A 13,053-nucleotide genomic window follows, 5' to 3' on the forward strand; every position below is an offset into this window, starting at 1 on the left:
GGCTTCCCTGGTGGCGCACTGGTTGAAAGTCCGCCTGCCGATGCAGGGGACACGGGTTCGTGCACCGGTCCGGGAGGATCCCACATGCCGCGGAGCAGCTGGGCTCGTGAGCCATGGCCACTGAGCCTGCGCATCCGGAGCCTGTGCTCCGCAACGGGAGGGGCCACAACAGTGAGAGGCCCGCGTACCGCAAAAAAAAACAAAAACAAAAAATTTGATTGATTTCCCTTACATGTATTTTGTGATTTGACATTGTTTTTAACTTTGAATTACACTTTTGGGAGTAGGTGGGAGAACCATAATACTTTCAGTGTCTGGACACTTCTAAAGAATTTGATGTGACCTTAGCCAGCACGCTCCTTAGCAGCATTTATATCCTTGATCTCCCCTCCATGCGCCTCATCCATAAGCATGGCCCCGAACAGTCACCCACGAGCACCTCTAATCCACGAGTTCAGACGCGAAACCTGAGCCTCCGCTGGTTTCCTAGCAACAGCGACGCGACCCCGCCCCTTACCCCGCCTTGCCTCTCCTACCTTATTGGACCGGAGTGGGCGGGAACAGTAGTCAAGTGTCCAGTAGGAGGGGAGCGGAGGCGGGAGTCCTGGCCGCGTCCCGGTCGCCCGGGAAACCTCTGCAGGCAGGTTCGCGCGCGATGCCGAGCGCCGAGGAGCTTCCCGCGCTGGCTGAGGAGAACGCAGACTGGGAGCCCGGCGCCGACCCGCGGCTGCGACTCCTGGGGGCCTACGTGGCCCGGAGCCTGCGGCCGGCTGCGGGCGCATGGGAGCGCTGCGCGGGCTCGGCCGAGGCGAGGCAACTGCTGCACGCCTTCCTGGGCCGCGGGGCCGCGGAGGGGCCGCGGCCGCTGCTGGTGGTGCGGCCCGGGCCCGCGGGCCTGGCGGTGCGCGCGGGGCCAGACGCGGGACCCGAGGCCGGCACGCCTCGTGCTAAGGGGCTTTTTTGCCTGCGCACCAGGCCCGAGCCGCCGGGGCCCGACAGCCTCCGCGGAGCAGTGCTGTGCGGGGACCTGCCCGCCAAGCCGCTGGAGCATCTGGCCACGCTCTTCTCCGAGGTGAGGGTGGGTCGGTGGCCTCGCACTGGCTGCGCTGGAGGAGGAGGCGGGACCTGCGGGGCGGGGCCATGGGAGAGGAGACTGGAGCTGAGCTCAAGGAGTTAAGAATAAAGTGGGATGGGCCGGCTGGCCGAGCTGGCGGGAAACTAGGACCCTGGGCTGCCCCCTGAGATGTGGAGGCGAGCCGTGAAATGGCAGCTGCGGGGAATCTGAGCAGGGGCTGGGTCCGAGTCAGGCCATCGCGGGGGACTTGCTTCATTCCTGGTCTGCGTTCAGGCCAAAGTCAAGGCGAGGTAGATTCTTAAGAGGGCCTGGGTCCTGACCTCTTTTTGAGGCGCCGTTTCTGAATCCCCTCTGTAAGCTGGCATTGCAAAAGCCCGGGAGTGGGGGCTTGCCTGGTGGCGCAGTGGTTGAGAGTCCGTCTGACAGTGCAGGGGACGCGGGTTCGTGCCCCGGTCCGGGAGGATCCCACATGCCGCGGAGCGGCTGGGCCCATGAGCCATGGCCGCTGAGCCTGCGCGTCCGGAGCCTGTGCTCCGCAACGGGAGAGGCCACAACAGTGAGAGGCCCGCGCACCGCGATGAAGAGTGGCCCCCGCTCGCCGCAACTAGAGAAAGCCCACACACAGAAATGAAGACCCAACACAGCCAAATAAATAAATAAATAAATTTATTTTTTAAAAAGCCCGGGAGTGGTGGACCCGGGGGCATTTCCTATGGGTCAGTGAAGGAGGTGAAGGGCTCTCCACGCTCTTTACTTCTGGAGAAGAGTTAAAAAGGAGAGGTGGCTTGGTTTTGATTTTCGTGTCCTTCATGAACCAGAGGTCACCCCTGTGCCCAGGTAAGAGGTTGAGGCATCCAGTTGGAAATGTCCAGCAGACGTTTGGAGGGGCCGGCCTGGAGCGCAGGAAGGAAGGTCTCCCCGGATGTGGATTATGGAGTGCTTTGGTGGCGCCACAGCAGAAGACTCCGGAGTGCAGGGGTGCCCGGGAGAGACTCTTGGGACACTGAGACCTTTCTGGAATAGGAGTGAACGCCCCTGGAAGTTGGGTGCGTGTGCTCCTGGAGGCTTGATGCCCTGCTGTGTGATATGTTTCCTGTCACAGGTGCTGTGGGGGGAACACCAGAGAAATAAAGACAAGATCCCACCTGTGAAATTCACTATATATATAGCATCTTCAAAGCTAGTGTGACTGAGGTGGAGACAGACCTTACCTAAAGTTGGCACCAGTGCTAGCACTGGGTCCTGGAGGCTCCCTGCTGCATCAGGTGTTCAGCCTCAGGTTGCTTCATGAGGAGGCTTTGGGGAGGGGGAGTTCCAGAGAAGGGTCTGGGGTGACAGAGGAGCTCTAGGGGACCCAGGGAAGCTAGGTTTCTCAGTAGATATGGAAGTATTTCAGTATTTTAATAACCGAATGGCTTTACTGCTGTGTGTTGTCTGAACACCATCCCTGCAGGAATCCAAGCTTGGATCAAATTCCCTCATGAAAGGTGATGATAGGAAGAAGTGCTTGAAAACAAATTTATGGTTACCAAAGGGGAAAGGGGGGGAGGGATAAATTGGGAGATTGGGGTTCACAGATACACACCACTCTATATAAAATAGATAACCAACAAGGACCTACTGTGTAGCACAGGGAACTCAATATCTTGTAATAACCTATAATGGAGAAGAATCTAAGAAAGAATATATATATAACTGAATCACTTTGCTGTACACCTGAAATTAACACACTGTAGATCAACTATATCTTAACAAAATTTTTTTAAAACTTTAAAAAATTTTAAAAAAGAAAATAAGATAAACAAAATGTGAAATAGGTGAATAGATTTTAATTTACAGAATAAAGACAACGTTTATTGATATGGAAAACAAAAAGTGCTGTTGGGTTCAGAGGACAGACATATGCATGTGGTCTGAGAGCCCTGCTTCACCTCCAGCTCTGAACTGGCTCCTGAACAAGGAGAAGGATTAGAATAAATAGAGAGCAGGGTAACTTTCAAGGTCTGGGGAGCAGACTGAACAAAGGTTCCGAGATGGAGCTACACCTAGTGTACGTAGAGGGCAGTGGGTCCATCTCAGAGTGGCGTCATGGCCAAGGCAAGGCAGTTCAGCGAGTGAAAGTAATTGTAAAACACCTCAGTCTCTTAAATGTTCAAGAATTTTTATCGGTGCATTGAAAGAGGCTGGAAACAAACTGAATGTTCATCCATAGGGGACTGGGTGAACGAATTAAGGTCCGTCTATAATTAAAAGTAATGATTGATAATGGAACCGTTCTTAAGAGCATTTTATTTTTATGGTGGCATAAAAAACCCACATAAAATTCACTCTCCCAGCAATTTCCAAGCGTACAGCACAACACTGTCAACCTCATGCACATCATTGCGTGGCAGATCCCCAGAACCATCCCCCCACCCTGCATGGTTGAAACTCTACACTCACGTAACAACTCCCACCTGTGCCCCCCTCAGCCCCTGGCAGCCACATTCTACTTTCTGTGTCTATGAATTTGACCACTCTTGGTACCTCATGTAAGTGGAATCATGACGTATTTGTCTTTTTGTGACTGGCTTACTTCACTCAGCATAATGTCCTCATAGAGGTTCATTCTCAAGGTAGCATGTGACAGAATTTCCTTCCTTTTTAAGACTGAATAGTATCCCATTGTATGTATATATACCACATTTTCTTTATCCCATTCATCCATGGATGGACATTTAGGTTCCTTTCACCTCTTGGCTATTGTGGATAATGCTGCAATTTAAGATAATTTTTCTTAAAGGTTTAGAACTGTACGTATAGTATGCTACCGTTTCTGCTAAAAAAGAGAAAGGAGGGAGGGAGGAAAAACATTCATTTACAGAGTAATCCACAGGCCCAAGGAACTGGGCGACTCAGGGAGGTACAGGGGTAGGTAGCTTTTTACTGTCATGCTTTTGTACTTTAAAAATTTGCACCACGTAAATGTGTTACCTGTTTTAAAAACCTAATAATAAAATAATAAATAAATAAATATAATAAATATTAATAAATAAATAAAAATAAAACAATTTATTTTTAAAATACCTCGAGGCCTTTACTTGCATTTCTCAAAAGCTCTAACAGCAATTCTTGGGCCATGCAACCACTGCCGTCCCATCCGCTTTTTTCACACACCCTGAAGCTGATCCAGAGCCACTTCGGGGCCCTGCACCCCTCCCACTCATGGACCCTCCCACTCATGGATCAGCCCCTGGCTGCGTGCTCACCTGGTCCTAACTAAAGCCAAAATATCCCACCTGGATGAGAAAAGTATTCTTTGTTGGCGGGGGTGGGGTGTGGGGGGGTGATATTAACGATAGGATATAACGATAATGATATTAACGAAGGAATGAAGCTATAAATTTTAACTTTTCTGTCCCATTACACTAGCACAAGGTAAAATATGCATCCAGGAAATGTTTCCAAGGGAGAATTGCCAGAATTTAGAAACCAGCCCTCCTGCTCCCTTTCTTCCTCCTCCCAGTCCCTTCATTCGCTGCTGCCAGGTTCCTTTTCCTAGAGCTCTGGAACTTGGATGCTGTTTTGAAGTTTGGGGTTTGGGAGAGGGAGTGTCACCCACCCTTTCTAATCAGGTGTCCAGTCGGGTGGACCCCCAACTGGGTCCTTACGTTGCCCAGTGCCAGCTGGTGCCAAATGAAGGAAACCAGGTCCAGCAGAGCAGAAACTTTATTCTTTAATCAAGGAATGGAGAAGGGGGAAGCTCCTGCTCTGAAAACGCCACCTTCTCCCCGGGTGAGGAGAGGGGTGCCTTGTGCAGAGCCCGGTGAACAGCAAGGGCGGGGCGGGGCAGGAGGAGCGGGCATGCGCAGAACCTCCGTGCGTGCGTCGGGAGCGCCTCTCCTCGAGCGTCGCGACGCCTCTGCGTGTGCATGCCCTGTCGCCATCTTGGACCCTTCGGCTGCTCTCAGGTACTGCGGTTTTCCTTCCTTGCCGTTTCCGTAGCCTCAGCCTTAGTTTCCCTTAAGCCAGTGCAGCGGTGGGCGTAGGTAGATGGATTGTTGAGGGCAGAAGAAGGGAGGCTGTAGGTTTGTTTCCGGTAAAAGTGTGGGTCCTTTTCCCCGTGAGAGGAGCATGGGATTTGGAGTCTGGGGGACCCGGGTTCCAGTGCTGGTTCTGTCGCGTTCGGTGGGGATGGTGTGAGCGCGCTAGCTCACCTCTGTCAGGATCGAAGCACCTTGTAGGCTTGTCGTGAAATTTAAAATAACCGATCAGGACGCTTGGAATAGAGTGTGTTAGCATCACAGAGTGCAAGCCTGTAGTGCTCGTCGCACGGCAGGCTGGTAAATCGAGAGAGGAGGTGTTGGGGCAAAGAATAGTGGCTTTAATCGGAATGCCAGCAGCCCGAGAAGATGGTGGGCCGGTAGAACCATCTTCCCTGAGGTAGAATTCAAGCTTCTTTTGTACTAAAGGCGGGGAGGAGGTGTGACTGGTATTACAAACTTCTTGCAGCTGTTCACAAAGGTCTGGTCACAGTGTAAACCTCCAACAGGACAATTGTTATTCTCTGTTCTGCAACTCTTTGTTGACACCTTTAAAGGTCAAGCCTGGGAGGCAAAACCTTGGGAATAGGCTGTCATGTGTGTTTCAGGCTCTAGGCAACATCCCTTTACAGAGATGCAGAGCCAGCGTGATTAAGACAGGAAACAAAGCACAACGGTTAGAGCTAAAGGAATAGATACAACGTGGAGTCAGGTTGGTTCTCTGTTAACATTAGTTGTAGGTTTTCCCTAAAGGACAAGCATTACCGTGACTCTACGTCCCCCTTAAAAGCTTCCTCACTTCCTGTCACCCACCCTTGTCACTTTGCTCTAACCCAAACTCATCTCTCCCCAAAGACTCAGCCTTTCTGCTTCTGAGGTGAGACAGGCATCCTTGCTTCTCTTTGCTCCTTCTCGATTCAAGTGGAAAACAGTCCAGTTTGAATCTGATGCCTTTAGACAAAGCCACCGTCTCCCCCCATTGCTGTGTCATAAATTGATAGCACTGCCCTCATTTCCCCACGGTTGGGTTCCTGCTCGCTGTGACTCTCCCCCAGCGTTGCTCCCGTCTTAACACGTGGCCCTTTCAATAGACACATAAGTGATCCTTCATCAACCTGGCCTCTGGGCCCCTTGAACCTTCCTCCTCTGCTGACCTTTTCGCCCTTCCTATCTTCACCACCCCTTCCCATGCTGTTCCCAGTCCTTGCATTACCAGACCACGCCCTGGTGATCCAATTCCAGGCACCTCTTTCTCAGACCCTACTCCTGTCTTTCCGGCTCACTGTCCCCAGCAGCCCCCTACCACAAGCCTGTGACCCTGCTGGGACCTGCAGTCCGTTGATCCTGCCGCCTGCCCTCTGTCCATCCTCCACACCCACGTCCTTCCCCCCTTACCCAGCTCAAGTGCTCCATCATTATCATCACGGCCTCTGTCTCGCTTTGTCGTACGTCTTTGGCAAAACCATGTATCTGGTGAACTCCAACTCCCTGCCTACCGTATACCCGCCCTCGTGAAGCTGAGCAGAAATGTCTAGACTTCGTGTCTAGTCTTGCTATGTCCTATCCTTTTCCTCACTCGTCAGGCTCCTACCCCCACATTGCATGCAAAAGAAAGAGTTGTCAACGTCACCAGTGGCCTCTACTTGTCTGAATCACATGGCCATGTTTCAGTCTTTTTCCTGCTTGACCTGTGAGCAGCCTTTGGCACAGCTCATGGTGACCCCGTCCTCCTGGAAGCACTTTCTTCACTTGGCTTTCAGGTCACCAGTCTTCTGGTTTCCTCCTCTCACCATCGCCATTTCTTCTATTTCCCCTGTTGGTACCGCCCCCGCTTCTTGCTAACTTGCTAACATTGGAAAGCCCTTGGGCTCATTCCTTGGGCATCTTCTCTGTATATACTCAGTTCCTTGGGGGGCACTCATTCCCTCTCAGAATCTTATGAATCATCTCATCTACCTCTACCAGCTTTGTTATCTCCAGACTTTTCTTCTCTGAGCTCCCAACTGCCAAATCCGATGCCTATTCCGTGTCCCCACTTCGAAGTTCAGTAGATTTATCAAATGCTAACGTGTCCAAGAACCTACTCCCAATTCTTCCCACAAGAACTTAACTCCACCGTTATTCTTCCCCACGTCAGCTATGGCGGTTCCCTTCTTCCTGTTGCCCAAGTCCCAAACCTTGGAATCATCCTGACTCCTTTTTACTCACACGACTAATCCATTAAGAAATCATTTTGTCTGAGCCTTCAAAATTTATGTAGAATTGGACCATTTCTTACTATCTCCTCTACTCTGCCCTGTGCCAAGCCACTCTCTTCTGTATTATAGCAATAACTTGCTAGCCAATCTCTTTTTCCACTTTTGCGCCCAAGAGTCTATTCTCAACTCAGTAGCTGGAGCGATCCTATTAAAAAAGATGTCAGACCATGTTGGTCCTTTGCTCACAACCCTTCAATGATTTACATTCCTCAGAGTAAAAATCAAAATCCCGCAGACAGGGCTGCATGTGATCTGACCCCTTTTACTCACCCCTACTCTTCTTGCCAATCCTGTCCCAGTTTCACTGACCTCCACACTGCTCCTTGATCACACTAGGCATGCTCCCACCTCAGGGCCTTTGCACTGGCTGTTCCTTCTACCCTCAATATACTTCCCCCAAGGGTCTGCACAACACTCTCCCTATCCTCCCCAGTCTTTGTTCAGATGTTACCTTCTCCATGAGATCTGCACCAATCACTCTATTTACCATTACATCACTTCCAGCCCACCTGTTTCATTTTTTTTCACAGAACTTATGGTTTACTGACTGTCTCTTCCCTAGAATATAAACTTCATCAAGTCAGGAATCTTCATCTGTTTTGTTCACTGATGTACCTTCCAAGCACCTAGAACAGTGCTAGCATGTGGTAGACTCTTGATAGATATTCATTGAGAATATTCATTTCATAGAAAGTTCATATTCACTATTTTTCTATCACTGAAAGCCCTCCAAAATGCACCCAAGCCCACCTGCCACTTTTTCTTCAGACAACATATATTTCAGTTATTCTCTGAACCTCTATTGAGTGCTTCCTGTATGCCAGACCCTGGGGAGGACTGTGGGTATAAGATACAGTCCCTACCCTTCAGATCCTAGAAAAATTCTTGTTCATCCCCTCTGCCCTGTTAGGCCTCCTGCCATGGGTCCAAGGGGTCCTTTCTTAACATGAATGTGAGTAGAGCTCAATTTGTGACACTTTATCTCTCGGCACCCCCTGTTCACCTGCTGTTGTAAGTTCGCAGTTTAGTGATTGCTTCCAGACAGACCAGGCAAGGATCATTCTCTTGGCTTCATATGCTGGGTCCAGGCCTTCTATCTCATAGCCACATGGACTCACTGGTCGCATATGGAAACCAACCAACCATTTAAGTCCGTGTTTTCTTTTCAGTCTTTGCTAGGTAGCTCCTTATCACATTTCCTGATCTTCTGTTTTTCTTTCTAGTATTCCCTTTCTATTAGTTGTGAACTTTTGACAGGCAGAGGTTCCTAGTGAGTTGCACGAATTACAACTTTTTAAGTTGCTAATGGTAGAAACCTCAATTTAAATCAGCTCAGAAAGTTGAAGAGCAGCCTGATGCAGGAGCTCAAATGATGTCATAGGACTTGGTTTTTCCTCCATCTATAAACCCTCTCTTCCCCATATTGACCATATTCGAAGGCTCCATATGGTAGCAAGTTGGCCACCAATTGTTCCAGACTCGTAGAGAGAGAAAGCTTCTCTTCCTCAAAATGTCCAGATAGAAGACTTTGGCCTGACTCTTATTGGCTCAGATTTGTTCACATATCTACCTCTGGATCTGGAGATGAATACTAACAGAAGAGGGGCTATGTTCAGTGGCCAAAACCCACTCAGGTTCACCCTACAGATAGATTCAAGATCCTCAACTTGGCTTGCTTCTTTAAAATGCCCTCTCAGGCCACCTGTAGACAGAGGGTCATGCTTACCTGCATCTGTCCTGTTTTTTGCCTCTTGGCGTTTGTGACAGTTTCACCCGTTGATGAGGAAGGGATTCCTGCCCTAGGGTTGTGGGGGTGGCTGTACACGTAACACTGGACAGATGAGACGGCCTGCAGGTTATTAGCACAGATACTCACAGTCCAGAGGAGGGAGATGCTGTGCCAGGCAGGGCCACGTGGGGGCTTGCACGTGGGAACAGAGCAAATGAACAGGGGCTGTGGGAGGCAAGCTTTGTACTATCGAGAGGGTGTGGTGCCCACTGGTTCCTGTGGGGGGATGGGATCGGCTTGCATGAATATTCCACTGGCTGGAACTGAAGCCCACTCCTCAGGGATGGGCGGCGGCCATGCCTGGTCCCCTTGATAAGCAGGGCTGCTGGACTAGGGGCCTTAGCGGCAGGAGCACAGTGGGCAGGGAAACTGTGGATAGGCTATTCGAGGCCCTCCCGATTTTACCAGATGCCAAGGCAATACATAATGTTGGTTATTAATAATTAGGTCTTACAGAACAGGGACCTGCAAAAGGTGGTATGTAGCTCTCTCGACCTTTCTCAGAATAGTCTTTAGGGTTTCAGAAGTTGCCTGCCTTTCTTTTCTGTACACGTCTGTCCCAGGTTGTCATCCCCATCCTGGCCAATGAGAAGAATCACCTAGACTGGCCCCACGTGGTTTGCCAAGATGTCCAGCGACATGCCCACAGCCTCCAACGTGACCTCTTGGTTCTCCTTGCACAAGCAAAGGGGAAAACTTTGCTGCCTCTTCCAGTCGGCTCAGAAAAAATGGGGTTTGTGGATTCTGAAAGTGAGACCGCGTAAGTACCACCGGGCTGGCCATATGGGCCTCAGAGATGTGGGAGATGCTGGTTTATCTGAGTGTTGTCTTTACGACTTTTCTGTTCCTGACTCTGCATATCTCTTTGTTCTGCACACAAGCCCACTGTTTGCCAGCATCCTCAGACTGTATGTTTTGTGCTGATGACTACCCTCGCCCCAGTCCGTCTGCCGGACGTCTTTTAAGGCTGTCACGCAACATGGCCTTTTTTCTGCTCAGAACTATTTCAGGGCTGAGAGTAGCCAGGCTGATTTCAGTGTTTCGCTTATCAGGACAGTGTCTCGCTTATCAGGACAGTGTCATCATTGGCAAAGACCCAGGTCCGGTCTGGGAGACAGCATGCCTCTTCCCAGCATTTACCCAGCACACACTGTCACTGTCCAGACCCTCCTCCCCCAGCAGCTGGAGAATTTTTTCAGGTCCTGGGGATTTTTTTCCAAGCAGAAACAAATCTGGCTTTGTTGAGGCTTGAGGTCCATGCCTCCTGTGCCTGGGAAGACATTAAAGCCTCATCCTCTTCTCCATGTAAGAGTGATACCAACTATCAGCTTCCACTTACCATTCCAGGTTTTCTTCTGTCCTGTGGGGATTCTTTTCTTTTTCATTCAAGCCAGGCTATATATCTAAATGCTATTTTTTAATCGTCTTCTATCCAGCATTTCTATATGTTTGTGGCAACAGGCCATCTTCCTACATGTGCTTGGTCTGCGATATTGCCGGGAGTCTCCAAATGTATTATGTCATCATTGTGTATTCAGGGCCCATGATTTTATCTGAAGAATAAGTAATGCATGGGATAGCAATGTACTTTATAATGAGTTTTTGCTGTTGGAAGTAATTTGCTACATATATAATTAGAAGCAATTTCCCGGTTAACTGTAAAACTTACTGTGGTTTAATAAAAATACACAATTTTCAAAATAAATAAATTCAAATTACCCTTTTCCTATTCCTTTTCTATTTTAACATAATAACATTCACTGTGTGTGTATATAATCATTGCTGAGTTTGTCTCCCTTTGTTCAAATTTGATAAGTTCCCAAAAGGCTGGATCGTATTTCAGGGAGGTGAGTATCTCCTCCCTTTAATACCGTCCATAATCACTTGTGCCATATCATTGCTCAGCAAATATGAATTTAATTAGATTAAGTGAAGGTAGGTTTCTGGCATGAAAATGCAAATGACAGATTCTCTTTCTTTGTCACCCATGTCCTGGGTTCTTGGCATGAACTATTGTCAGTTCAGACTTGGTGAAAAGGCAACCAAAATGTATTTTTGATTTTTAATCCCTTCCAAACATCCTTAGTTAGTTAGTTTATTTAGAAGGTGTATGGGGGGAATGCATGGGGATTGCATTCTTCATTAGAAAAGTGAGGACAAAGGATAGTAATGTTTGGATGTCTGATAGCTTGCCATGTGGAGGAGAAAGTAACCTAGTTCCTCTTACTGCAGAGGTCAGAACTAAGACCAAACGAGGGACTGGCAGGGCGATAGACGTGGTTCAAAGTAGAGACAACCTGTCTCCCAGGGAGAGCTGATCTGAGGAATGTGCTGCCTTGTCAAGTAGGGAGCTGGCTGGCATTGGTGGGACTCAAGCAAGGGTTGGGTGACCATTTGGATGTTTTCTGTCCAGTGTATTCCTGCACTGACAGAAGGACTTGATAGGATTCGGAGTTCTTAAACTAGCCTTCAGAATATTGGCGAGCCTCTGAATCTTGAATAATTGTGTATGAATAACTGTATACACACATGCATAAGCAGCTTGTCTGAGGAGAAGATCTGTACTTTTCACTGACTACTCGGTAGAGCCTGTTATCCAACAAAAGTTAAGAGTGTTTGGACTGGGTTTCTCTGGTGGTGCAGTGGTTGGGAGTCCGCCTGCCGATGCAGGGTACACAGGTTCGTGCCCCGGTCCGGGAAGATCCCACATGCCGCAGAGCGGCTGGGCCCGTGAGCCATGGCCGCTGAGTCTGCGCGTCCAGAGCCTGTGCTCCGCAGCGGGAGAGGCCACAACAGTGAGAGGCCCGTGTACCACAAAAAAAAAAAAAAGAGTGCTTGGACTAAGTGGAATTTCCCACCTGTTTTTAAAAGATTTGGGATTCTGTTTTGGGGGACACCCAGAGTTAAGCTATTTCCAATGTCCCAGGAGATTTGTTGTGTCTTTCACAGCTTGGATTCTATGGATAAGTCAGTCATGTATGCCATTGAGTCTGCAGTGATCCAGTGGAGCCATCAAGTCCAGGTGGTTCTCAAGAGAGAGTCTTCCCAGCCTCTCCTACAGGGGGAGAATCCCACCCCACAGGTGGAGTTGGAGTTCTGGAAGAGCAGGTAGGCACAGGCTCAAACCCTGGGGAGCAGATGTCTCTCAGAGGATAATGGGCTGGGGGAGGCAGCCATTGAGTCTGGTCCCACCCCCAGGCATCTCTCATCACCCCTGGAGCAGACAGCTTGATGTCATTTGGGTCAATGCAGTTCTTCTGTGCACTGGGAGTTGACACTTTCCCCAAGGTTCAATAGTCATGCCTCGTTTCTTGAGCTACCGTCAGTGTATCTTCTGGCATTTCTTCAAAGGCTCTTTCAATTACATGTAAAATTAATTAACTCTCTTTCATATTTTCTACTGTCTACTCCCTTCTCCTTGGGCAGTCAGTATGCACACATTTTTTGTAGGATCTGGAGAAAGAGAGGGGTTTTGGCAGTTCACCACTGAACGGCGTCTCCTAGGTTCCAGGCGGTCATTAGTCCATTGTCCACTGTGTCTTAACCCCACAGGTTCCCGAAAGACCTAATTATTGCTCTTGCTTATTCCCCCTCTTCCTCTCCATTTCCCTGCTCCTATTTATCATTGTGCTGATTAATCTTTTACTCAAAAGGAGACAGACAGGTGTTTGAGGCAGGTGTCCCTGTCCTTGCATGTCATGTGACCAGGCATGCCTGTAGGGCTCCAGTCCCACTTGCACCCCGTGCTGAGATGCCCCATCCTCTTGCCTGGTTTCTGATCATTCTGCTGACCTACTGCGGGGCCCTCCTCCAGCAGCCTTACCCTGACACCTCTCTCACCCCACCCCAAACCTGCCTGCAAGAGCCAGTGACCTCCAGCTGCCAAGCTTTTGAGCCACCAGATGGTCA

At 49.4% G+C, this 13,053-nt stretch overlaps 1 protein-coding gene across 1 annotated transcript in view; it reads left to right on the forward strand.

Annotated features, from left to right (window-relative positions):
* Positions 1-655: 655 nt before the first annotated feature.
* The window catches only part of DNAH9 (dynein axonemal heavy chain 9), a gene marked incomplete at both ends in the record, with an annotated part of 297,882 nt that continues 285,484 nt past the window's right edge, over positions 656-13,053 (forward strand). The window contains 3 exons of the mRNA XM_082861738.1: positions 656-1,072; positions 9,708-9,904; positions 12,094-12,252. Of these exons, the coding sequence (XP_082717864.1) occupies positions 656-1,072; positions 9,708-9,904; positions 12,094-12,252 (773 nt within the window). The remainder of the gene's footprint in view (positions 1,073-9,707; positions 9,905-12,093; positions 12,253-13,053) is intronic.

Source organism: Leucopleurus acutus (assembly GCF_964270905.1).
Source record: "Leucopleurus acutus genome assembly, chromosome: 19".
NCBI classification, from domain to species: Eukaryota; Metazoa; Chordata; class Mammalia; order Artiodactyla; family Delphinidae; genus Leucopleurus; species Leucopleurus acutus.